The sequence below is a fragment of the Erpetoichthys calabaricus genome, chromosome 2 (assembly GCF_900747795.2).
Source record: "Erpetoichthys calabaricus chromosome 2, fErpCal1.3, whole genome shotgun sequence".
Taxonomy (NCBI): Eukaryota; Metazoa; Chordata; class Cladistia; order Polypteriformes; family Polypteridae; genus Erpetoichthys; species Erpetoichthys calabaricus.
In genome coordinates this window covers 142,375,560-142,402,865 of record NC_041395.2, presented here as the reverse complement: position 1 = coordinate 142,402,865, position 27,306 = coordinate 142,375,560, and the positions used below count along the sequence as shown (strand labels likewise).

Sequence of the window (27,306 nt, the reverse complement as noted above, 5' to 3'; positions counted from 1 at the left end):
AGACCTGATGGATTGTAGTCCTAGAGAGTATTGGAGACAAAAACACCAGACACCACTAGAAGGTATTTTAGTCTTGTGGTCCTTGTAGATGAAGATGAGCTGCATCTCACCCTGGATGTGATTACACCAGAATGCATGTACAGTCCCAAGACAGGAGATGAGTTACTCTGAAGGATGATTAGAGGGAGGCGAGAGATTGAAATGGCATGCTTTGTGATTCATGGGCAGGCGGGCAAGCCACCCCTCCCAAGATCTAAAGCACAAGAGAGACTACAGTAGGAGCATCAGGGTTTTGGTTACATTTTCCCTTTTTGTGGTACTTTTGTTATCCCTTTTTGTCCCTCTTGTTTGTGTTTCACCTGATAAATGTATGTCCCCCTTTGATGCAATGGCATTATTCCTGATGGTGGAGAGATACTGCAAGAACACTTTCCCATTGTAATTTATGAAAATGGTTTAAATACAGTCTTGTAGGCAAGAGTTCAAGACTGATTGCTGTTAGCTCCAGAGAGGAAGCACTGTTTTATGTTTTCTCTTATTTATGCTTCTGCTGTGTGCTATTTTCAATATTAAACTCACCATTTGTGAGAACTGTCTGGAGTGCACTTACTATTATTCCAGGAGAGGAGAGTTGCCACAAAGGCCCCCTTTCCTTTTATAGACAAAAAAAGAGAGATTCTAATTTTGGATTCTGTTTGTGTAACTGTACTTTAAACTAAACTGAAATTAAATACCCTGATAAAAGTTGTTCATGTTTTACTAAGGCTGCGGTGGGTTGGCACCCTGCCCGGGATTGGTTCCTGCCTTGTGCCCTGTGTTGGCTGGGATTGGCTCCGGCAGACCCCCGTGACCCTGTGTTTGGATTCAGCGGGTTGGAAAATGGATGGATGGATGTTTTACTAAGACGTACTTGCATGCTAATTGAACACATTCAGTGGATTTAATTCATTTATCTATAATACTATTGGCAAATTATTGATTTCTTTCCTCCATCAGTTGGGAGCAGAGAGGTCATCAATTTAACGTACAGGATGCAACAAAAGAACTTGGTGATTAACAGTACTATTTTCTAAGGAGTATGAGGTGATTAGCAGTATGTAATGCATTTCTGTGCCATTTTCTAAGGAGTATGACACATTAATTTTGAGTAACTATGAAATACGGACACTTGTCGTTAATCATCCATCTATCCATTTTTCAACCCGCTGAATCTGAACACAGGGTCACGGGGGTCTGCTGGAGCCAATCCCAGCCAGCACAGGGCACAAGGCAGGAACCAATCCCGGGCAGGGCGCCAAACCACCGCAGGACACACACACACACACACACACACACCCACACACCCACACACCAAGCACACACTAGGGCCAATTAAGAATCGCCAATCCACCTAACCTGCATGTCTTTGGACTGTGGGAGGAAACCGGAGCGCCCGGAGGAAACCCACGCAGACACGAGGAGAACATGCAAACTCCACACAGGGAGGACCCGGGAAGTGAACCCGGGTCTCCTTACTGCGAGGCAGCAGTGCTACCACTGTGCCACCATGCCGCCCCTATCGTTAATCACTCTTGTCAAATATGAAAAAGACAGATATTCATACAATGCTGTATTTGTGTAATTTCGAAGACTACTTGGTGTATTTGATGTTTTGTTTTGTGTTTAATGATTGGCTCAAGTCAAAGGAAATTAATTTTTCTGCAGATTGAATAATAGGAACACTTGACACTGCAGTTCACAGTGGTGCTCATTACCAGATCAACACATTATTGTGTCCTGCTGGCAAGATCTTCATAAACTGGGCCACGTCATGCTGCTATTGTCGATCGTTTTTTTTTTTTTATTGCAGACTTTAGATTTTGAGTACTCTTGAATGATTTGTTAACTAGCTGTGATGCCTATTTTTATTAAAATTGTTTATTGCACAGTTAATGTTAATCTGAATATAATGAAGCATCTACCCTTTTCCTTTTTTCTTTACTGTGTATGTATGTGTGTGTGTGTGTGTCTAATTTTTTCAGTTCTGACAAAGCAAGCTGTTTCCCGATTTTTCAAGGATTTCATTCAGAACAGAAGTCAAGCTTACTTGCGTTGCAGACATCTGTACTGCATTTCTGTGCAAGGCCTTTCTCTTGTTTGCCATTTCATAAATTGGCAGAAATCTTGCTTTGCCTGTCCAAATGTCACTGTTTACAAATCAAAAATGATAATCCACCATACACATTCATTTTACTTTATAATCTGAGTAATTGTCACCCAGGCCAAAACATGATTCCTACTAAAAGAAGTGAGATATCCGCTCTACGTTGATTACAGCAGACCTGTGCAGAGGCGGCATTGTCTGACCGAATTTATTCATGTGTTCTCAGCTTACTGTGCATGTTTGCTGCATTACCAAGGCCACTTTTAAACACTGACTTTACTTTCATATTACTTCTTCTGTCAGATTATAAACACACACATGATCTGAATAAGATGTAGTACTGTAATGTCTTATTAATCTGTAATGCACACATTGTAATGACATCTTTAAATAAAAACAAATATTGCAAAATAAATGAATTATACATAATGGTTCTAAAAATCTAATTGGTTCCATCTCAGCAGTGTTGACTCCTTTAGTCAGTCTTGTACTTTAAATCTTTTGGTAATTTAGATTTTTTCTATGACAGACACCTTTTCAGAAGGCCTAGCTAAAACTGAAGAGGCCTCTGCCTATGCAAGGCTGGCATCATTGCTTGACAGTACTAGAGATGGCTTGTCTTCTGCTTGGCTTCTTATCCCTGAGGTATTAGTCAGTGACACTGTGGCAGCCTACTTTTGTCTGTACATCTTTAAACTCTGTGCGTTGCAGTCAGTTATCATTCTATGCAGTCTGTTCCTTTCTTAAACATTAGATACAAAATTGTTTTTTCCAATTAAAATGTATTTTATTATAGCTTCTCATGCATATTTCATTCTATATAGTGTCCTACAGTTTCTGGAAAGGTGCACTTTTATAAGATGTATTATATCATTATCTTTGCTAGGTTCCTAACCTCTGGAAAACATCAAGTGAAAGTAATTAGGCTTTTGCCATTGGCTAAACTTTTGATATTCATTGCAATATTGCTACCACAAAGGTGGTTTGGTGGAGAAGTGTGTTTTGACATTAAAGTGTTGGCTTAATTCATCAGACTTGTTATAGAACTAACAATAATAACAGAATAAGCAAAAGAATGATTAAATTGGCAGCAGTCCAGCTAAGGGCATTGTCACATAATGTGACTGCAGAGATTTTCAGTTGTAGGCTTCATTTACATCATTCTAGTGTGTCAGAGGCAGTCAGTGATGCTTTTCCATGAAACAGTCATGTAATATGACATGCCCAGTGACTCACCACGTACAGTCTATGTTTTGTCTTTATACAGGACACAGGAGCAAATCAAAATTATTAGAAGAAAACAAAAACACACAATCACCTTTGTCATTCTCTTTGTATATCCCTCTCTATTTTGGGTCTGTTGGAATGAACCCTTCATCATCTCTAGGCCAAACTTATAGCAGCTGGCCTGTAAGGGGTGGAGCATCTAGGGACCGGGGCGTGGTCAAGGGTCATCTGGGTTTTTTTCCTCAGGAAGCTGCAGGCAAAAGAGGTGGAGAGGTTAGCGACACACACTATCTCTTTCCAAAGTGTAACTTTCACTTTTACAGAGCCTTGAAGGTTTACATGTGTGACAGTAGCTTAGCTAAGCTTGTAAAGGCAAGTTCTTTTTAACTATTTTCCAAAAAAAAAACAGATTTCTGTAATGCACACAAAGCAATGGTTTCACCCATAAATCAACATAAAACATCTGTTACTGCGTGCTGTCGGCAGCTGTTCACCGTTTCTGGCAGTAGTATCTGCTCGGGGGGAAGCTTGACTGGCAGCAGGAACACACTGCGGGTTGGCTGCATTGCTGTCTTCACATAGCGGTGGCAGTCGCAGTGTGACGCAATCTGGCTTGTACCTCTTGTCATCGTAAGTGTCGGTCCTCCCAGGCGAACATTGTCATAGGCGCATCAGCTACAACAATGTGTTCAGTAGCACAGTTAGCTGGGGACCGATAAGCTGATGCTGGTACCTCACTTTCATTTTGAATTTCCATCTCCAGATCACTTGCATCAAAATCGGAGTCCGACAAGTCAAAGTCTGATTCAGCGATATTACACAAGACATCGTTGACAGAGTATTTTGCTTTGTGCATTTGCTTTGGTCTCTCTGCAGATGTTGATGCCATTTTAGAAGTTGTTTGCTCTTCACTGCTCATGCACATGCAGGGAATCAAGGTTAACACTAGAATTACCAAAGCCTACGAAAAAACTCGTAAATCCGTCCCACCTTAAATCTCTTCGCACCTCTCTGTCAACGTCTTTTGTCTTGTAAATGAGTCGATAAGCAGCAAGCAGCCTGCTATTCCATCCCCCCACCCCCGCAGAATGGCCACAAATGTCTCCCAGTTCATGCTTCGATGACCTGGGAGTCAGGTACCTAGAAATGTATAGGGAAATAATAGATTGTTATTTGGAACACATGCATTTCATGTGTGTTCTGTTTCTACAACAATCTATGTAAGCACATCGTTAAAACAACAAACGTTTTTCATATTTTAGTAATAAATGACAAAATGTAGACATAAACTGTATAATGTGTGAAGCCTGAAGTCCAAAGATCAAATAAACACTTTCACAAAAGGTACAAGGATGATACAACAGCTTCTGTGGTACAGCGCAAAGAACTGTTGACTTGTAATCAAGAGTCCCCTGGTTCGATCCTGATTGCCTCGTATATTTGCCGTTTTGAGTAGTAAGCTGCTCTTATTATTAATATTATACAATAAAAACATACATTTGATTTGCATCTGTAACAGCCGGTGTAAATTTGTAGTACTAGTAAAACTTACGTTTTTTTTTTTACTTTATAAACTTTTTTCTCTCAGTTGCGATCACGATACATACAACCATAAGGGATTTGACACAGTTAGTTTTTATTTGAAACTGGGGATAACTGTAGATGTGAGTGGTGTTTGATCGACACGGGCATTTTCAAAAAATACATGTGTAATGCTATGAAAAGTGTATGCTGACACTTCATTTCGCTATCAATGGCACAAGAATGCAGTCAGACTTCTCTTTTGGGCACATACACCGTCCAGATCTAAACACTAGTGTAGAGAGTCGCTCACATACTGAAGAGTCTATAGCTGCAGGTGGAAGCTGTTGTCATTGTACTTTGTATATAAAAGCCAGATCAAATGTTATTTACCCATTTACCCTGATTTATTTTCTTATCTTCCTACAGCGTAAAGTTACAAGTAGATTGCAGAGCTTCCCATGTACATATACAAAGTACAGCGATGGCAAAAGTGTGATGTGCATTCTTTCTCCGATGTAGAATCCACATCATCATCTGAGTTCACCTCTGTTATAGGACTTTTTTTTGTGAAAACAGCAGAGTCATATTGGGGGGAACGTGAACGCGACTGAGAAAATAAAACCGAATAAAAAAAAAACAAAGCTAACCTTTACAAGTACCATAGTTTTATACCGGTTGTTACAGACTCAAATCAAATTTATGTTTTTATTCTAAAATAGTAAGAATAAGAGCAACTCACTTCTCAAAACTGAGTCATCCGGTGTTGAACTCGTGACCTTTTTCTTACTAGTCAGCAGTTCTTACTGTTGCGCTACCAAAACAGTTGTATTATAGAAGTGTCAATGTCACACCATATTGCAGGTTCTTTTTCTGCAGTTATATTCTTGAATAAAAGTGTACTTGTTTTGTTATACTTGCATCTTTTGTGAAAGTGTTTATTTGATATTTGGACTTCAGGCTTCACTTATTATACGCTTCATGTCTACGTTTTGTCAATTATTACTAAAACATGAAAAACGTTTCTGTTTTAATGATGTGTTTACATAGATTGTTGTATACATGGAACACACATGAAATGCATGTGTTCCAAATAACGATATAGTATTTACTCTATACAGCTCTAAGCAACTGACACGCAGGTAAACAGACTTGAGCTGAGAAAACTTTGTGCAGTGGTGGGGGGATGTGATTGCAGGTGTGGAAGAAAGATTTGTTGACCCGTAAAATGGAAGGAGTCAGAGTCTCACACCAGAAGAAATGTTCATAAGCTTTCTTTTATTGTTGCATACCTAGACTGGAGTCTCAGTAGCATGCGCGCTGACAGGAAAGAGTTCAGCTCTTTTATATCAGCTGATTCTGTGCAAACTTCACAAGTTCGTATAAAGGCAGGTTAATGCATGAGCCTTTTAGGGCTTAAAATAGACGGCGGTTACAGATGAGTACATAGATTAGCTTATTCGTAAAACAGGAAGAACAGTTTATAAAAATACATTTCTTGCAAAGGCAGCTTTCTGGTAAAGTCAGATTCTTTTGAACTGCTCACCCAAATAAACAACTACTGTGCATGCTCAAAATGTCACGTACACACTTTTAGATTTTTGCTGTGCTCTACTCAAAATACAAAATGGAAGGTTTTCTTTATTCTTATTCAACACTCGACCCTTTTGAGCAGAAAAAAGAATCGGAACCTTTAGAGGGAGGCAGTTTCAACCTGAAAAAGAAGGGTGCGCTCATCGTGAAGGAGAAAGGCTTTTGTCATGGTGTTAGAGAAAAGACGGGAAACCAGATGCCAATGTTTCCTCCGAGTATCGCGGACCAGAATCCAGGTACCCAATGGAACAGGGGAATCTTTAACAGGCGGGCTGTCTCTCCAGGCCTGTTGCACTTGTTGATGAACCTCTTATAGGGCGGTTCTGAGACCTGCAAGACTAGAAAGAAGATCATTGTCTACAGTATGCAAGTTCACATTTCCCACAACCATACCAATGGGCATGGGCCGACTGGTAAGAATTTCAAACGGCGAGAGTCCCAATTGTCGATGTGTCCGACCCCTTAATCCCATCAGAGCTAAGGGAAGGGCATCCGGCCAAGCCAGATTAGTTTGTTCGCATATTTTGGCTAATTTTAATTTTAGGGTGCTGTTGCACCGTTCGACTATGCCTCCACTTTGTGGATGATATTTACAATAGTGGTGAACATTAATTTGGAGCCAGGTGGTCAATTCATTTATGACCGTATTAACGAAATGAGTCCCATTGTCAGTTTGTAATTTCTGTGGTATGCCCCATCTTGGAATGATTTCTTTAACCAAAGCTTTTGCTACTGTTTTAGCATCGTTATGTTTTGAAGGGAAAGCCTCTACCCACCGGGAGAACACATCAACAATGACCAGACAGTATCGGTAGCCCCTTGATGGAGTTAACTCAATGAAATCCATTTGCAAATGTTCAAATGGCCCCATTGGGTTAGGGGTGACGGCGGGACTTACCTGTGTGCCTTTTCCCACATTGAATTTCTGACACAAGGCACATCGTTTACAAAACTGATCTGCAACATTCGAGAAACCAGTTACTTCCCAGGTTTTTTCTATGTCCTGTATCATGGCGTCCCGTCCTGCATGATCCAATCCATGAGCTATTTTAGCCATTCCTGGGAAAGAAGCTTTAGGGAGGAAAGGTTTGTTAGTTTGTTTATGAGTCCAGACTCCATCAGAGAGGGATCTTTCTTTGGACCATTTTCTTTTTTCGATGTCTGTGGCTGCACTCTGTAAAGAAATAATTTGGTTATCAGGGTCCTGGTCATTTCTCTGTTGGAATAAAGAAATTGATGCGTTAGTATATGCAGCCTTTTTAGCAAAGTGGTCAGCTAATTCAATTCTTTTGTTAACAGGATCCTGTTTTCCTGTGTGGGCTTGACATTTAACAATCGCTAGCTTCGATGGTTTGGTTATGGCTTCTAAAAGAGATTCGATCAATTTCTGATGTTGGATGGGTTTGCCAGTACTGGTCTTAAATCCCCTTAGTTTCCATAGTGCTCCATGATCATGGCAGACTCCAAAAGCATACCTGGAATCTGTATAAATTGTTACGATCTTTCCTTCGGACAGCTGACACGCTCGAGTGAGTGCTATGAGTTCAGCTGCTTGTGCACTTAAGCTTGATGAAATTCGATTTGCTTCCAGCAGGCGGTCCCCTTGGACCACTGCGTAACTGGGCGAGGGTGCTCCGTTTTCTAATCTTAAAGAGCATCCATCCACAAAAATTATTTCTCCAATTTTGAAGGGTGTTTCCTGTAGGCCTACTCTAGGTTTTACAACCTTTGCTATTTCATCATGACAATTATGTGGCTCACCTTCATTTTCGGTTGGAAGGAGGGTGGCAGGATTTAAAGTAGAGCATCTTTCTATTGTAACATTTGACAAAATACAGAGTACATTCTGATAGTGTATTGCCCTAGCAGTGGTGAGATGCGAGGTTTTAGCCTGTATTAATATGGAATGTACAGCGTGAAGCACTTTAACTGTTAGGGGGCTCATGAGAACTACATCCGTGCTTGCTAATACAGCTTCTGTTGTTGCAGCCACAGCACGAAGGCACGGAGGAAGCGCTGCGGCTACTGGATCCAGTTTTTTAGAAAAATAGGCCACCGGTCTCTGTTTATCCCCATGCAGCTGCGTTAATACTGCATTCATGAATCCCTGCTTTTCGTCCACGAACAAAGTGAATGGACGAGAATGATCAGGTAAACCAAGCGCATGCGCAGAAAGAAGAGCAGTGTTTTAAGTCACGGAGAGCCTTCTCAGCCTGTTCATTCCATTGGACCTGGCCCGAAAGAGGAACGCCAGGTGTATTAGCCAATTGTTGCAACGGCTGTGCTCTTTCAGTAAAATTTAGAACCCACTGTCTGCAGTAGCCTAGAATGCCCAATACAGACATGACCTGCTGTTTTGTGACAGGTCTGGGAAGATTTTGAATGGTGTTAATGCGATCGCTAGAGAGAGCTCTTGTGCCACAAGTGATGTCATGACCTAGGTACTTTACAGTTGTTTGAATTAACTGGAGAGTATTTAATTGGAATAATGGCACCGCGTTTTACGAGATCAGAATGTACGGCGGAAATGCCAGCCTCTGCTTCGGGAGACAGAGGATACTGGGCACGGTGCGGGCGGAAGGAGGATTTGAGGTAGATCACCAGAGGCTCACAATGGGCTATCCTTCCATAATCATTCTTTCCCTGTGACCACAGTGAATCAGGGAGCACAGATAACCAAGAAGGGGAAGTGGTTTGCAATGAAAAAGCAAAAGAGGAAGGGCGGCACAAAGCACGATTTACTAAAAAATCAGTTTGAAACACCACTTTAGTTATCAAATGGTCTGAAATATCAAAAATACCTGGAGCAACAGGTAACCAATCTGTTCTATTAAGACATTTTTCTACCCATGGTCCTATTTCCACCCATTTAACAGTGCGTGATTAGGCTAAGGAAATATGAGGCACTGAGCCGCCTAGATAGAAAATATTCTGTGAGCATGGGAGATGGACAGACGCAGCTGCCTTTGTGGATGAAATAAAAATACAGGGGATGTGAAGGGTTTCAGGGCAAGTACCTGAAGTAAGGAAAGATTCTAGCCAGGGGGTGTCTACTCCTGTAGGAAAATATTGGGCAGTGAAATGTAAGGTGTCAGGGACCTGTAAATGGGGAAAAAGACAGGAGGGAAAGGAGTGTAGGGCTTTGAGGAGAATGGTGTGTGGGGAAATATTTAAAGTAAAGGAGGGTTTAGGATGGGGGGTGATTTGACACAACAACTTGGGGGTTGAACAGAAAAAACCTTTTTCAGTCATAGAAATAGAGAGAGAAAGTTTTGTCATGAGATCCCTTCCTAAAAGGTTAACTGGACAGAGCTGTTTTAAAAGAAATCAGTGTGTTAAAATGGAACTACTGGAATGCAGCTGAACTCGAAGAGGCTTTGAAACCAGTAAAACATGTGGTTGTCCGGAAGCAATAAGCACAGTAACAGTCTCGTTCGAGGCAGGAACCTCCTTCAGCGAAAGGGTTGAGCGCGTGGCTCCTGTGTCCACGAGGAAAACAGTTTCAGTGCCATTCACCATTAAAGTCAATAATGCAATTGCGGTGGAAGTGTCCCATTTCACCACACCCGAAACAAGCATAAGGTGGAGCGTTTGGATCTGGATGGGGAGGCAGCTGAGTGGGTGATCCACTTGGATTAGGTAACATATATCCGCGACCTCGTCCCCGGAAAAATCCTCCACGTCCACGACTTCTGCCAGGAGTGGCCCCACCAGTGTAATAGTTCATTTGTGCTGCAATCAGCTTTGTCTGGGTGTCTGACTGTTTCTGTTTTCTCTGTCGTTCAGCATGCGCTGCGTGACATTGTACTTCCTCAAACGCGGCAGCCTCCCATCCAAAACAGGAGTTGCGTACTTTATTTTGAATGTCACTTCGCAGATCAGACACGAAAAGGGGAACTGCAGCTTTACTGCAATTGTCTGGATTGTCTAAGCCAGAGTGATTTGTTATTAAATCTTGAACACGATGTGCCCATTCGTCTACTGTCTCGTCCTTCTTTTTCTGTTTGGCAGCCAAGATAAGAGACCAGTCTGTGCCTTTCTTATACTTGTCCTTAATATTATTTTTAACACGTTCCCATTGTGCAATAAAGGGACCTTCATCTCGGCCCTGAGGCAACGCCTTGTTCCACTGCCACGGGTTTCCATTATGCTGTCCATGATTTACAGTTGCCCATGTGGTGAGAAGCTTTCTCCGTAGCACCTGAGTCCATTCTGCGGCATTGGGCTTATACATATCATACAGCTGCGGCTATAGTTCTATGACTTTTTTTTTTTTTTCTTTTTTTTTTTTTTTAACCCACCGATGACTTTGGGATCAGGCAATTCGGACACAACGTCCTTCAGCTCTTGAATGTCCCAGTTACGATGCATCATTACAGTAGTGGGGTTATTGGCTCCTGCAGGTTACGTTGAATCATGTCGGGGGGGGGGTTTGGGATCTCAATCAGGGGGCATTCGAATAAGGGGCCTGGAGGTTTGGGGGACTTTAAAGGGGATTGAAAGGTGGTGTTTTGATTAGGGGGCTAATGGAATGGGGTTTGACTTCTAGTGCGTTGTGAAATGGAGGTTCTAGGATCGTGAAAATTACGTTTTTTTTTTTTTTGTTTTTTTTTTCGCTCTTCTTCCACTTCTCATTCGACTGTGGTCCCAAATCTGCTTGCACTTTCTGTGATGCTATAAATAACTATTCTTTTCCCTTTCTGGTTTTAACTTTCCGCGGCCAATAATTCATTTCTGTACTGCCTTATAATAAATAGAGGCTGTAATAACCAACTCCCATCTGTCATACATAACACGGACCTTTGTTACAACATCCTCGTACATTTTTACATAATATTTTTCTAATTTCCTGTTTCTCACTCATCTACCCCCACTGTGCTTATTCCACGTCCTACATGCTTTCTTGAAATCTAAACCTGTATTCTTTTCTCAACTAATTTCCTCGGCGACCCCTTTTTCGGCGTCTGTTGATCCTCCAAAAATAATCCTTCCAATGTCATCCCCTTTTCCCTCCCCCCAGATTGTTCATCATGTTCTATTTTTTCTTTACTGACGACAGAACCCATTTTCTTTCTTTTTAAAATCTACTATTCTTCAGTGTACACTTTAATTTTTTCTACTTCGTCTCATGAGTTTTATTTTTCCTGTGTTAAACTATTCGTCTCACTCTTTACGCCTTATCGCCGTTTAATAGAAACAGGCTCTCTTCTTGGTGTGCCACGCACCGCAATGTCCTGTCACTATCCCCTTATTTTATTCCGATAAGGATATCTAATCTATCTTTCTGTTTCGTTTAACACTATCTTTTAAGTAGATTATTTCCAGATTCTGTCCGTCAGTTTCTATTTAGTTTTTCAATATTACCCAAAAATACCCCTAATAATCCCAAATTACCCAACGGTTCCCCCGGGGGTACTTACCCCAGTCTAGATATTTAGGACTGGTGTAGTAAAAAGGAGACCTGTACTCTGGGACGTCCAAAGGAGACCGGAGACTCCGTTCACAGAAGTCGACCAGCGCAGGGCAGTCCTAAGGTTTGCCGGAACTGATTTTTCCTGCTGTCGGAGCTCAAAGACAGTCTGCCGTCTAGGTCAGATCACCGGACCGAATTCCGCTGAAGGAGTCAACCGATCGTCTTTGGTCCCATCTGGGGTGCCAAAAACTGTGGAAGAAAGATTTGTTGACCCGTAAAATGGAAGGAGTCAGAGTCTCACACCAGAAGAAATGTTCATAAGCTTTCTTTTATTGTTGCATACCTAGACTGGAGTCTCAGTAGCATGCACGCTGACAGGAAAGAGTTCAGCTCTTTTATATCAGCTGATTCTGTGCAAACTTCACAAGTTCGTATAAAGGCAGATTAATGCATGAGCCTTTTAGGGCTTAAAATAGACGGCGGTTACAGATGAGTACATAGATTAGCTTATTCGTAAAACAGGAAGAACAGTTTATAAAAATACATTTCTTGCAAAGGCAGCTTTCTGGTAAAGTCAGATTCTTTTGAACTGCTCACCCAAATAAACAACTACTGTGCATGCTCAAAATGTCACGTACACACTTTTAGATTTTTGCTGTGCTCTACTCAAAATACAAAATGGAAGGTTTTCTTTATTCTTATTCAACACAGGCTACTTGCTGCTTATTGACATATTTACAAGACAAAAGACGCTGACGGAGGGGTGCGAAGGAATTTAAGGTGGGACAGATTTAGACGTTTTTTTGTAGGCTTTAGTAATTCTAGTGTTAAATCAATGAAGCTAACTTTTCTTCTAGCAAAGAAAGTTGAACTAAAACGTAACGGTGAGTTTTATCACCAGTTACAGTTGATTACCATCTTTTACCTCTGAATTTCAACAAAAGTCAACATCCGCCCTGAAAGAGTTAAAAAATAATAGCATATCACTACTGCCATAGATCAGTCCAACTCTTCTCCAATCTATATGTCTTTAAGCTGCACTAAAATACCTTCCACTGACCCAACTGGTACCCAGTGCTGAAAGACACTTTCATGCTAAAATAGCTGAGGAAGGGAATCAGACTCTATTGCTTGCCCCTGAATGGAGAACACTGTCTGTTCTTGGAATATTAGTTTCAAGTAAGTATGTGTTTTCTTCAGATTCAAGTTGAACTTTATTGTAATGTGTACATAGGGGAATGGAATTCTTACTTGTATGACTCCGCACAATGCAGATAACAATATAATGCCAACAAAAGACACACACAAGGACATTTGTACTGTACATGGTTTTTTATTATATTATCTTTACTTTTGTTTGGTCACAATTTCTTTGTAAAGCATGATGTGCTTATGACTGTTGCTTAAAATAAGTAAATGAAGATCACTATCAAGAAGGTAACACGGCCCTTCACAAAAATGGGAGTACCTATACATATAAAATGATTTAATCAAAAAGACAGGGTTATTACATTTTATATATTTTATCAGCTCATTCTACAAACAGAAATAGTTAGATTTACCCTGAAAAAGGACTGTTTTCTTGTAAAGTAACATCAACTGAGCATGTACCAATAATGTCAGGGATGCGTTGACCGTGAGAGCAGGTCGTTTCACTAAATAGGCTCTCATATATAAAATGAGACACAGAGAGTCTTTACGTGCTTGGAAATGAAACAGCTGAATATTCTTTAATGAGCACGGGGATGGAAGAGACAGGCACATTCACACCATGAAAAATATGCAGGTTTGAGTCCTCAGATACTGTGGTTAGCATCACAGCACAGAACAAACAAATTGCTAAAGTGCTTAGCACACAAACTTCACAGTTGTTAGGGGCCAGGGGGACTGCCACCAAATACAGTAAATATACTGGTAAACACCGGGGCAAGATGTGCCTTACCTCAAATTGTTCCCTTCGCATGTACACATGAGTTGATTGTCGGGCTGTCTCCATTATGCACACACTTACTTATGGCTACTATTCCACAATCACCCTTTCCTAAATGTGAATAATCAGAGCCCCCTTCTCCTGCCTCCTCATTTGTTCTGATGCACACGGCACAGCAGCCTCTTCATCTAGCCTCTGTCATCCCCATGAAGGCCTTCCTCATACTGACTGCTTGTCACAGTCACCTCCTGCTGTCAAAAAATACTAAACCTTCCAGCACTCCTGGTAAAATAACCTGCACCATTGGACAGCACTCCCTAGAAAGCTGTGGAATAGAAAGAATGATTGCACAGAGTTTACTGCTAATGAAGTGGCTAGAGACTGCACATAAATAAACACTACAGGTACTTGACCTCACGTGATTGATATGCACTTGTGTATTCACAATCACAAATAGAGTTGATTTCTGAATTGCATGTGTTAAAAAATATGTGTAACTGTCATGTCCTCATTTCTACATACATTTTACAGTGTTGATTGCTTTGTTTTTTATTTAGAAAATTCTGAACAGTAGGCATAACTTTTTCGGCATTTGAGGTTAGTATTTTATTTGTCTTAAGGGAACATTTAGCTTCACACAGAAGTACAGGAAATATTAAAATAAGCAACAACAGCAACCCACAAACACAAGCACAAAAAAAAGAAAAAAATCTTCTGAATTAGCTTATGATAAGAGTGCAGTCACAGTGGGGCATTACAAAGCTATCTTGATATAGGTATAAAGGAGCCCCAGTAATGTTTCTTGACACACTTCTGCTGAATAATTTGTTGGCTGAAAGTGTTCAATGGCAGTGTGTCAGAGAGAGGATATGCAGCATTGTTTAAAAATCAGTTTTGTATACATTCTCAACTATTCTACAACCTCCAGTGGATCAAGAGTGCATCCTATAATTGAACTTTCCTTCTTAATCAGCGTATTGATTTGGTGGGCCCCTCCTGAAGTGATGTTATCAGCCCAGCACACCACATCATACAGAATTGCACTGACCATCACAGAGTTAATAGAACATGTAAAGGATGTTGCTACCCATATTAAAAGAATAAAGTCTCCTAAGAAAAATGTGCACTTTCTTATATACGGTAGCTCCTCTGTGTTACTAGGCCAGCCAGGGTATCATTGATGTGATACCCCCAAGTACTTGTAGGAGTGCACCACCTCTGCATCCACTCCCAGAATAGTGACAAGGCATAGAGACTGTTTTTTTATGTTATGAAAGTCAATAACCAATTCCTTGATTTTGCTGAGGTTGACTTGCAGACAATTTACTTTGAACCAAGAAATAAAATTCTCCACCTGACTCCTGCACTCTGTGTCACCCCCCTTTAACAATACACCCCATAAGTACAGAATCACCAGAAACATTTGTGACATGACCTGGTGTAACCCACAGAGACTGAAGCGTATAGAGTGAAAAGAAAAAGTGACTGGCCTATCCCTTGTGGCGTTCCAGTAATGATCATATCCACATCAGAGACGCAGTCCTTGTGCCTTACAGACTGCTTTCTGTCTGACAGAAGATCTGTTATTCAGGACACCATAGGCTCATCCACTTGAATATCCTTGAGTTTATCCCTTAACAGAAAGGCTCAGTAGTACTGAAAGCACTGGAAAATTTTTTTAAAACTCCTCATAATGCACCCTACTTTTTCCAGAAGAGAATAAGTCTTGCTAGCCAACCCGCGGCGTACCATACGCCGCATAATCAGGCCGCTTTTTTAATGATTTTTAAGCACAGGGAGAAAATTAACATTTGAAAAATCGGTAATGTAATAAATCACCAAGAAAAGTAACATTTCATGTGCCCACCCCCAACTCGTCACCTGAGTCGTTTTCCTTCCTCTTTGCACAGTCCACATGCACGTGTGAGTCACGTAGACTTTTCATTGTTGTTTGTGGTTTTGGCTGCTTTTCTATATATAATCCACCAAGTCACCCGACCATGGTAGTACCGGGGGCTGTGTACAAAGGGCAGGGACGTAATCAGTGCGAGCGTATGACCCGCTAGCCATGTTTTTGAAGGTTTGGCCCTGTGCCTTATTAATTGTCATCGCAAAGGCAAATCTAACAGGAAATTGTCTTTGAGTTAAAGTAAAAGGCAAATTATCCGCGACAAACAAACTGTTTTACACGCTGCATACCAACCCGCGGCGTAGTATACACCGCATAATCGCGCCACTTTTTTAATGTTTTTTAAGCAGAGGGAAAAAATGAACATTTGCAAAATCCGTAACGCTGCTTTCAGTAAGTACAATGCACACGTGTTTAATTTGTCGGCCACTTTTGCCAGCCGTCTTTTCTGGTTTGGGCTGCTTTTACAATGTGTGCATATTAAACGCTTGTGCATATTAAATCTTGAAATCCTTCGAGTAACTAATTAACTAACTAACACCCACCCACCCAGCTTGTGTGAAAAAAATGCGCCCGTTCTTTCATCATTTTGTTGCAGCCTATCAAAGACTTGCTGATCATGTTTTCTAGACTCAATATACATTGGCTTTTCACTCACGCACGCATTCATCTCGGATTATTACATCCAGCTAGTTTGCTGGACTAATCTGCTACACGGCTGCATTTGAAAAACCGACTTATTATTGATTAGGAATCTGGTTGGAACAAAACACTGCATCCACAGGGGTTCACCAGGACCGAGTTTGGGAAACACTGCTGAACACCGACGAAACCGACTCAGGTGAGGAGTGGGGGCGGGCAAAGTAGTTGCAGCTATTGATTATTCAGTGTTGTTTGCCTGGGTGTCTGATCTGCGTTGACTGACATGGCTATTTTCTGCGTATCCCATGGTTGTCTTCCGGCAGTGTGAATGCCTTGAGAGACAGGGCGTCCTTGTGTGGTGAGTTGTTGCAGTTTGTGACCACCTCGCCGACGTTATCCCAATGTTGGCAAACAAAGCCAACAGCCATGTTGCAAAGTTTGAGAGCAACAGTTTCATCAATGACATTTTTCCAAAAAAACCCGACTGATAGACCATGGTTTTCGATGGTGGATGTGGTCGGGTGTCGTAACCGAAATGAATAATGAAAAGTCAACGTGGCTCAGAGGTGCATGTGGACTCCTAGCACAGACGAAAGGGACTAACTGGGTGGTCGGTGAGTTTTTGCGTCCAGGTACATGAGCAGGCAGTGTGAATGCCTAGAGAGCGAGGGTAGACACGGGCCGGGGAAAATGGAGTGTTGGTGGGCGGGGAAACATCTTCTGTGTTCCTGCAGGACCATCTAAGAAGACGCATGTTTGTTGCGGATGGGTTGGACGCCGGTCGGGGAATAAGGAGTGTTGGTGGGCGGGGAAATGTTTTCCGTGTTCCTGCAGGACCATCTAAGAAGACGCATGTTTGTCACAGATGCGAATTGCTGTATGTAGCATGTAAAACAGTTTGCTATGGTGCATGTGGTCGTGCGTCGTAACCGAAAAGTCAACGTGGCTCAGAGGTCGTCGCGTCCGAGTTGGTGGGCGTGGCTCTGCGAGTTGTCGTCGTATCCAATGGTCTTAGAGTTGGTGGGCGTGGCTCCTTCCTGCGTGCGCCATGGGCGTCTTACTTATCGGCGGCTTAGTGAATCCATGCCCCTTCCGGCGTGCTTTCCATGGGTGGCTACTTGTCGGAGGCTTAGTGAATTATATATATAGATAGAGCAGATACTGTAGATCATAGGTGTCGAACTCCAGGCCTGGAGGGCCGCAGTGGCTGCAGGTTTTCATTCTAACCATCTTCTTCATTAGTGACTAGTTTTTAATGCTAATTAATTTTTGCTTTAGTTTTAACTCTTTTAGGGCTAATTTCTTTTTTGTTTCTTTTCTCCCAGGGCTGAATATTTTTCCAAAAACTAACATTTTTTAAAAAAGAACACAAAGCAATTGTTTAACATATCAAATCAACAAAAAATATTTACTTTTGACAAATGTTACTGTCTTGCATGTTGTATGAGCCTGCATACTCTATGATTTCACATACATATCACATACATTTTACACAGCAAAGTCTGATCTCGCTCAAAGCAGCCAATTTCAGTCATTGCCACATTGCACTCCTTACAATATGTGTTGCTTTGGTGCCTATTTTTCAATTGTCTGTTGCTGCACTTTCTCACATATAGTTAGTGTGTACTGTAGAGAGACAAGTCACCCATTTGCCATCGTGCCATGCCACTGCCACCAAGTTTTCTGCCTGCATGAAAACTGTATTGTCACCTCTTTTCATCTTCTGAAACTTTATGAACTTTATGTATGGCATTATAGCCTGGCTCACCCCATGGGATTTGCTTCTGTTTATTACAGAAGTGAATAAAACTTTGCAGCAGCACGTACCTAAGCCACCAGGGGACAAAACACGTTTGGACCAATGCTCCCTGAAGTTATATCACCAGTTCTGTCCCATCTCTATTTGTAATGCCACAGCGTGCTTCATCTCGTCTTTCGTTGTGAGTTTTCACTTTGAAAAACGAGAATGCGATGCAAACGCAGCCCGCGATTCAAAAAAAATCTCTGCCTACCTGTTTGTCTCGTCTGACAGTAGCTGAAAAGCAGTATCAGGAGAGAGCAGCCTGAAGTACAGCAGCTCATGTCCAACAGCAAGCCATGCTGTCTTGTAAACTCCGGTAGCCAGATCGGCTCTCAACGGATCAATGTCTGTGTATTTATCCCATGCGAACCTTGCCATAGATGCATCGGCTGCGCGAAGGCACTCAACTGGCAGCAGATCCGCTGGCGTGGCATCGGCTGGTGTCTGATCAGCTGATGCCTGCTTCTCACTCTCTTGCTCGATCTCCTGATCACTGCCAATAAAATCCGATTCTGAAAAATCAAGAGTCCGACTCCGCGATAATGCGCAAAACATCGTCTGCCGAGTGTTTTCTTTTCTGCACTTGCTTCGCTGCCTTTTCACATGTCGGTGCCATCTTGCCTTTGTTTACATTTCGCAACTCACGCACACATAAGGTTTAGTTGCCAAGTCAACGAGTCTAGCATTCCTCCAAGCACAGAGGGAATGCCTGTGACGTGACAATGAGATCTGTCGCCATTAACAGCTGATTGTCGCCCCCTATCCCTGGATGTTGACTTTTGTCGATATTAGCCTTCAACCCCTCCTGTCGACAAAAGTCGACATCCGCCCTAAAAGAGTTAATTAACTTGACTCAGGCCCCTTAGTTGTCTCTTTTTTTAATTAGCAACCAAACAATAATGAGACATAACGAGTCACTACATGACCAGCTCACCTGTGCCCATTCACACAATATCTAAAAATAAAGAAAAGTGAAGGTCTCAGTAAGGTTGATCTTGCAGGTCACCAAAACATTTTGACGAACAGAAAATCAACAGTTTTGGAAATGTCTGCTGTGAAGGGAAAAGGAGTTAATTAGCAGTGAAAATTGGTCACTGATTAGGAAAAGGGTCAGAATGAATACCTGCAGCCACTGTGGCCCTCCAGGCCTGGAGTTTGACACCCCTGCTGTAGATAAATGCATCTTCCATTCCAGTCTTTATTCAGTAAGCAGACTAGTGGAGCCAAGTGGTCTTTCGCGAAAAGACTCATATAGTCTAGGACCAATCTGTCAAGGATGTTCTGAAGAGGTGACTGCTTTCTTTGGAATAGGAACAATGTAGTCCACAGCAGTGGTATTGTCTGCACCTTTGTGACAGACTAAACAGGTAACAGAGGGGAACACAAATTTGGATATTTTCAAAATAGAGCGTATCTGACATTCAAGCAACAGAGAATTAAAGGTAGTATAAGCAAAAAATATGCAAGGGTCTGAAGTATCAATGTGCAGCAAACAGGGTAGCAGCAAACTGGTGCATACAGTACATGTGTCGTATGAAAATGCTCCATCAGAATAAGAACTGGCATAGTGAATACTAATCAATTCTTATTTCTATGCTTTTTGTGTTATTATGGTTAAGTATGTAGTAGTGACTTTGTTATTTGTGGTGTCTCCACATAAAGACTGGCTGACACTGACACTGCAAACAATGAGGCCTATTTGACGTTTTCTAGACTTCATTTGAAGTTATGTAATTTGAAATCAAAACTGCATGTTAAACTGAATAAAATTAATTAAAAAGTTGTGCCAGGCTTTATTTTCTTATCTAATGAGACTTCAGTTTTTATGTCAAAATCATTATAAAGCACCATTCTGGGATTTTATATTTTGAAATGTATTTGTTTTATTATGATTTCCACATTAATATGTAGTGATTCTTGGCAAGAAAAAGTAACATTTAAAAAAAAAAACAACTTTGTGTAAGACTTTTAAATTCACAACATTATTATAAAACACTATTCTGGGATTTTGCATTCATTGATTTATTTGTTTTGTAATGATATTCCAAACTACTGTTTCAATTACGCATTTGGATATGCTAAGCAACATTACAAGTAAATTAGTTTAGAATACAAAATTGCCATCATTGAGTTTGTGCTTGTATTTAAAAGGAACAAAACAATTATACACAAAGCTTGTTAAAATCTTTTTGTAACACTATTATAGATGTATGGCATTTTTGTTAATGTGTAAAACAATTCACTTTTTCTGTTTGTTTTTTTTTTAACAGAAATATACTATATGCTTTGGATGACAAAACAAATCAGTTTTCAATTCTAAAGGAGGCCCAAGACCACTGGAAGCTGAAACATCTTAATGAGACCCTAAAACTGCCCCTGTCCATGGTGCTGAACTGCATTAACTCAGCGGAGAGACACCTTGCGGTTGGATTAGATCTTTTTGAAGATGTTTCCACCACAAAACATTGATTGTAAATAATAGAATGTTCCAGTGTATGTTTATTGTAGGGAAAGCAAATATAACTGGGAAGTAATTACAAATACAATTATATCTACCCAAAATAGAATATTTATCAAATGGAAATTGTTTTTTAAATAAAACTTATCAGAGGTTTAAATTTTTTATGATTATGCTGTGTAAATGATTGCAGTGCCTGTACAAAATGAGTCAAAGAATAACAACATGTTTCTTTTAATTTTGAAAAATGTTTAATAATCAGCAGGCTGAAAAAAAAAAATGCTAGTGTGTGTGTGTGGGGGGGGGGGTGTGTGCGTGTGTGTGCGTGTGTGTGTGTGCGTGCGTGCATGTGCGTGTGTGTGTGTGTGGTTGTACTGCAGTGGTTTACTTTTAGACTTAATTTAAAGTAAAGTGTAGGATATTAATAAGAGAAAATAAGAATACCAAGCAAAACAACCAGAAGAGTTATGTTCAAGCAATACTGTAATTCAAAGTATCTTTTATAATTGCCATTTTAAAGAGCTTTATTGAAAGCTGAACATATCTATCAAACATGTTACAACAAATGGATTTGCAAAAGAAAAGATCGTGTCTCATACTGTCAGATAAATTATGTTTAAGCTTTGTTTTCTCTTAAGCATTTTAAAAGACTGGTATAATCAAATACTCATCATAACTGACATAATCTGTATTGTGAAACTATAAAAGATACGTATCACTTTTTTTCTGTTGTCAGTCATATAACTTAGAACTAAAGGAAGTAATGATGCACAGGCATAAAGAAAATCTAATACTTATAAATGCAATAATGGCCTTTTAATACAACCTTGGGCAGTATTTATTTACAGTATATACAAAGAAATGGTCTTATTGTGCCTTATAACTGTTATCATTATTTATGGTGTATTAAATAAAATTATTTATAAAAATATATGGTATGGTATTGTATAACGTGTCAAAAATCAGCTATTCTCAGTGTAATAACTCCTTTAGAAGAAGTTGTTTGGGAAACCTTAATAGTAAAAGACAAAATAAAATTGAGCAGTTTAAAATTTATAAAATGAGGAAAATGTAAAACAAATGTTATATGACTGGCATGCTGTTTCATAATTTTTTACTTCGCACTTCACCTGTTTGCATCATATTCCAAAATATGTAAATGAAACTCTTTTATGACAAAAATATCATTGTTGCTGAAAATTTATAAATGTTTTAGATATTTTTGAAATAGGCAATTATATTCATTGATGCGATTTACATGTTTTTAATGTGGTACCTGTTAATATTTGGATACTTTTATATACTTAACAATTGACAGATGTATCAAGTTAGCCGGAACTGTGCATTAAAATTTGTATTTTTTTTTTTATTTGTGAAAGGGTGAAAAATAATATTAAGAGGTAATTTACCAACTTAAGTTCACTCTGCAAAATGTTCTTAAATGAAAACAGATAACTGTGACGGCGGAACGGTGGTCCATCATGTGACTTGCTATACTCACTATATTTATAGAAGGAGAAAAGGTAACAGAGGCTTTATCTGTATTTCTGAAACCAAAATGCTCTGTCTTTGAATTTTCAACTTTAGTGCCACTGCTACATTACCATAGCTTAATATCAAAAATATTTTTAAACTTAGCATGTTTCCTACAGTTTGTTTTTGTACTAAAATAGTAAATATTTATGGAACTTGGCCACAGACACACTCTATCATAAGACACATCGTATGCTCAGTCATATGCTAAGATGAAAATTTAAAAGTCATAGTCATATTAGTACTATATCCTCATGAAAAGCATGGTATTTGGGAAAATGACATTGTACATTTAATTATAAAGATAAAAATTGGTGTCAACTTTTTTTCTCTTTATAAAAAACAAATCAGGTTAATTTATTTTTTATAGGGTTAAGTTAATGCACATCTAATGCAATTATTCTTACTTTGTAGCACCTACTAGAGGGATATAAATGTACAGTAATACATGCCTTTCATCAATTATATGGAAGCTGTTCCTTGTGCTGTTTAGACAATATTCTTAAAAAATAATTTAGACAGGGATAATTTATCATCATGATAAATAACAGTAATGTGGATTTTTATCATTTAAGGAAAAAAGCAATAATTTGCTGATGTGTGCATGAACTGGAATTTCTTCTTTCTCATTGTTTCTAATCTTTGTTGCTCACTTTCCGTTTATTCTTGTAACAGCCACACTACAAGTAGAACAGCAGCAGTGTCAAATTGGAAGCTCAGCCTTCATGGCATGGCACTGTTTGGTTATGAGCATTTCCTTTCAAGCCTTATATTCAGAGTTAATTTGTGTAAGTCCAGTTTAAAAAAAAAAGTACAGGCTTGTTCATTTTAACTCACATAATTCATAGCCTAGCACATATTCTACTGGCCATAATTGAATGTCACAAAATTATAATGAAAATGGACAATTTCAAATTCTTTATTCATTTAGCCTTTTTTGCAGGTTTAATGGTTTCACTTCATATTTTTATGAATTCATATCTTCCAGCTGATGCCATTTGTATAAACGTTTATATCTACAGTAGAAATAATAGACTTGCAAAAAGAAACATGAATTGTCTTTTTATCATGAAAAATGAAAAAACATTTGATTTTAACACTGCTAGTGCTGCAGGTAAGGCACAAAACGTTATTCCTAGTAAATAACAGAAATGTTCTTCAGGGTTTCTCTATAAAACGCTTTCTTTTGGAACATTCAAATCCAGATGGAAGACCTGCATTTCTTCTCACTTTGCACTGTCAGACTTCCTAGTCTCCTTTTGTCTTGTTCTTTTCTCTTTCTTGTCCTGACCCACCGACTTTACATTCTTTTCCTAAGATGTTCCCTAGTAATAAAATGTGTTGCTTGTTTTTTGGACATTTTGTGATAATGTTTACTATGGAAGCAAATAAAATTTAAAAAGCTGACTGACACTCAGAGTACTGTTTGCTTTTATAGCAACACTGAAGCAAAAACTATATATAACTGCAGTTGAAATCTACTGATAGTATCTTATTTTTCAAATAAAATGGCCATAGCCATTACTATTCTTGGTCTAATTTAAAGTACACGTGCATACAACCTGAAGCAACAGGGGAAGTGAATAAAGGCACCAAAACGAAGAATAAACGTACTGCTCAATAATCGCTGTCTGCTCTCTAAGGACTATATGATTCACAAATAAATCCCTGTCTATTAGATAAAACAACAGCCTTGCTTGTCCATCACATCCTTCAATGAAACACGGTGAGCAAGTAAATCATCTCCACTATTTCACCTCAGCCTTACTGCTCCATGGCCTACCTGTGAACCCAGTAAGCTCTTCTCCCCTAGTGATCTTTCATTTTAATTTCAATGAGCTCTGACAAAGACAACCATTTATATACCATACCAGGGTTATGTCCAGGTCATCTCTGGATTCGTACCCAAAACACTGTTTCCTTGTAGTCACTGGAGCCCTGAGGTAAGTGGATAATAAAACACAATTGTCTGTCCCATACAACTGCCCTTGAGACTGCATATATTTATTTGGACTTTTTAGTAGAAATTCCCATAACTCTTCGACATTTAACAAAGTCTGAGATGAGCAGTTTGCTGAGTGCCAGCATGACTGTTATGAACATACTGACGGGATTGTGTCTATAGAAGCCTGGGCTGATATTGGTGAACTTATAGGCACCATGAACAGTTATATAAAGTTCAGCAAAGACACTGCAATCCCACTTAAATTGTTTGAAATACATCCCAACACCAAACTGTGGATTACCAAAGATTTAAAAGGGCCCTTAAACAGAAGAAACAGGGCTTTTCAACGTGGACTTGTAACATGACAGAAAAAAAAAATCTTCAGAAGAAGGTGAAATGTGAAATCCAGCAGGCAAAGCTGAAGTATAAGGACAGGATTGAGAATGAACTGCAAACTGAAAAAAAGGCTCTTGGTGGAAAAAGATGAAGTGATGGCAGGCTGTCAAAGTGAAAACAATACTCATGTGGGTTTGGCAGGTGCTATCAATTCTCAGTAATTCAATGAATTTATTTAAGATTTGAGGCACAGGCTTTTGCTTGAGAGATTATTCAGCCAAAGACCAGACAAAGGGCCAGAGCTGAGTGTCAGCCCTACTTAGATCAAAATGAAGGCAAAATGAGTACTTAAAAAAATAAAAGACAGAACAAGCAGTCTTCTGTTTTAGTCCTGTGCTAGCAGACTTGTCCATTGTTCCACTTGGTATTTCAATTGTCTCTGGATTTACAACGAGCATCCATACTCTAGAATCAGGTCAGCGCTTTCCCAATTGCCAAAACTGCACATCCAAACTTTAAATGACTTCAGACCTGTGGTCCTGACTTCTTATATAAAGAAATCCTTTGAGAGGTGGATGAAGAGGGAGCTGCTAACAAAACCCAGGCCTATCTGAGCCCTTATCAATTTGCATTTAGAGCAAAAAGGGGAATGGATGTTGACACAGAAGTATGAGCACCTAGAAGGCTCAAATCCCCACACAAAACTACTGTTTATTGACAATTCTTCTGGTATGAAGACAATCCAGCCTCACCTTAGAAGTGCATGTCATACTTGAACCTGCATATATGCCTTCATTAACCATGGTGGAGAAATTAAGACAAAAAGTTACAAAAGAAAGGACATATTTACTTGCTTTCACTACCTAATATATATTGCAGTATAATCATTTTATGCATTCAGTACATACACCTGAAAAGAAGCCACTGGATCTGTACAATTGTCTTATAGGGACTTTCAAGGCATTTTTCTTGTGTTGTCATCACATCTGTACCCACACATTCCACTGACCAATACTTTGTATGAATTTGGGTCCATCTTACAACTTTAGCTCATTCAGTGAGCTGCTTGCATGTTCTGCTGACCAGTGCAATACTGAATATTCCACCAAGACAGCACATTTTTTCATTATCTGTCACCATGTGCTGTAACGTAACAGTGCTACCTGCTCTAAAAGTCTTTCCATTTCACAGTCTTCACTTTTGCCAGGAAAAAATGTTCAACTGTTAGTAAGTCTTAACCATTACACAGCTGAAATGCATGTATGTGTGCTAAAAATAAATATATTAGGCTGACAAATCAGAGTATTGCATAGTTATTTTTCAACTCTGGTTACAGCTGCATTGTGGACTTTTTAACTAATACAGTACAAACAGTGCGTGCTAATGGCAGGTTTTTCTGGGTCACCTCAAAGCTGCTGGCTCTCTCATCTTTTGTTTATTTTGTACTATACTATGTATATTTTTTATAAATCTTTTATTGAATCTCATGTCACGTTTGTATTAAGAACACAAATTTTATTAAAATAAGCTGTACAATTGCTAGTTTGCAGCAGTCCTCTCTCCCTGCACCATTTCCTACCAGTTTGTAAAATTGCCGACTTAATTCTATCAGACAATAGTCATCCTCTATTTCTTTAAGTTCTTTTTTAAGTTAAATTGTTGCTACTATTACATATTTAGTTTCCCAAGGGTGAAAAGCAAGAGATTTAAGAACTCTTACACTCTGAGAGCAATAAGCATTTTGAATTCTAGTAGTTGTAGGGATCCCACTGAGTTGTGAATTATTACTGTGTACAGTTAGAGTTCATTATTCTAATTGGTAGAAATCCAAAGATGAGTGTACTGATTATAACAATGGTTGTTACATATATTCTTTATCTATGTAATACTGTCTTATGTTTTGTAATTTCTTGCTTGAAATAATTTTCCCTCTGGGATAACAAATGTCTGCATAACCTCCTGAGTTCCCATGAATCTGTGCTGCTACTACAGCCTTCCCTCAACACAGGCTGGGTTGCAAAGATTTACATGGCTACTTGGAATGCAATATAGAGTATGGGATTCCTTATTTGAGTATGACTTAAATTCCAAACCAAACACCTGTTCCCATATTTATCAAGCACCTCAGATTTACTCTTAGGAATCACACTAAAAGTCTGACTTGGATAAGGATTTGTCCCACTACATAGTAGGGAATGAGAAATAGTTATAATGTGTCCTACTTGCAGAGGAGTTGAAGACCACATCTGAGAATGAATGATACTGCAATTTTACAGCACTCTTTGATGTAAATCGCCTCTCATAATGACATTTTGTAATAATTTCAAAGTAGCAGGAGGAGAAGAAGAAGAGGAAAACATCACTAGGTAGGGAACTGCAATACGCTGCACATAATTGTTGCCACTTGATTGCAACATCAAGAGTAATACAGTAAAGAACACCAAAATGGAAATCGAATGAGAGTTAAGCCAGATAACAGGCATGTTTATTTTAACAATGAATGATCCACTGCCATGGGTATCGCCACAGAAAGCGCCTCATAATGTAACAGTTGCTGAATAACAATGGCTGTAAATTGCATTCACTCTTCCCTGGTTCCCGATCATCTGTCTATCTCCATGCTCCCCCATTCATCCTCCACAGGCAGTGTGGTGTAGTGGTTAAGGCTTGGGACTTGAGGCTGTGGGTTTAAATCTCACTACTGATACTTTGTGACCATAAGCAAGTAACTTGACTTACCTGTGGTCCAACTGGAAAAACAAAAGAAATGTACCAAAATTGTATCATGTGTTGTATGTTGTCTTGCATAAAGGTTTTAGTCAAATAAGTAAATGAATTCTGTGGGGATCTATTTA

The 27,306-nt window shown here is 39.6% G+C and overlaps 1 protein-coding gene across 2 annotated transcripts in view; it reads left to right on the top strand.

Annotated features, from left to right (window-relative positions):
- Window positions 1-23,583, top strand: part of LOC114646412 (inactive N-acetylated-alpha-linked acidic dipeptidase-like protein 2) — a 1,943,185-nt gene extending 1,919,602 nt beyond the window's left edge. For both annotated transcript variants that reach the window (XM_051923949.1, XM_051923950.1), the window contains one exon: window positions 20,450-23,583. In XM_051923949.1, coding sequence (XP_051779909.1) covers window positions 20,450-20,648 — 199 coding nt within the window. In that variant the 3' untranslated portion in view covers window positions 20,649-23,583. The remainder of the gene's footprint in view (window positions 1-20,449) is intronic.
- The last annotated feature ends 3,723 nt before the right edge of the window (window positions 23,584-27,306 follow it).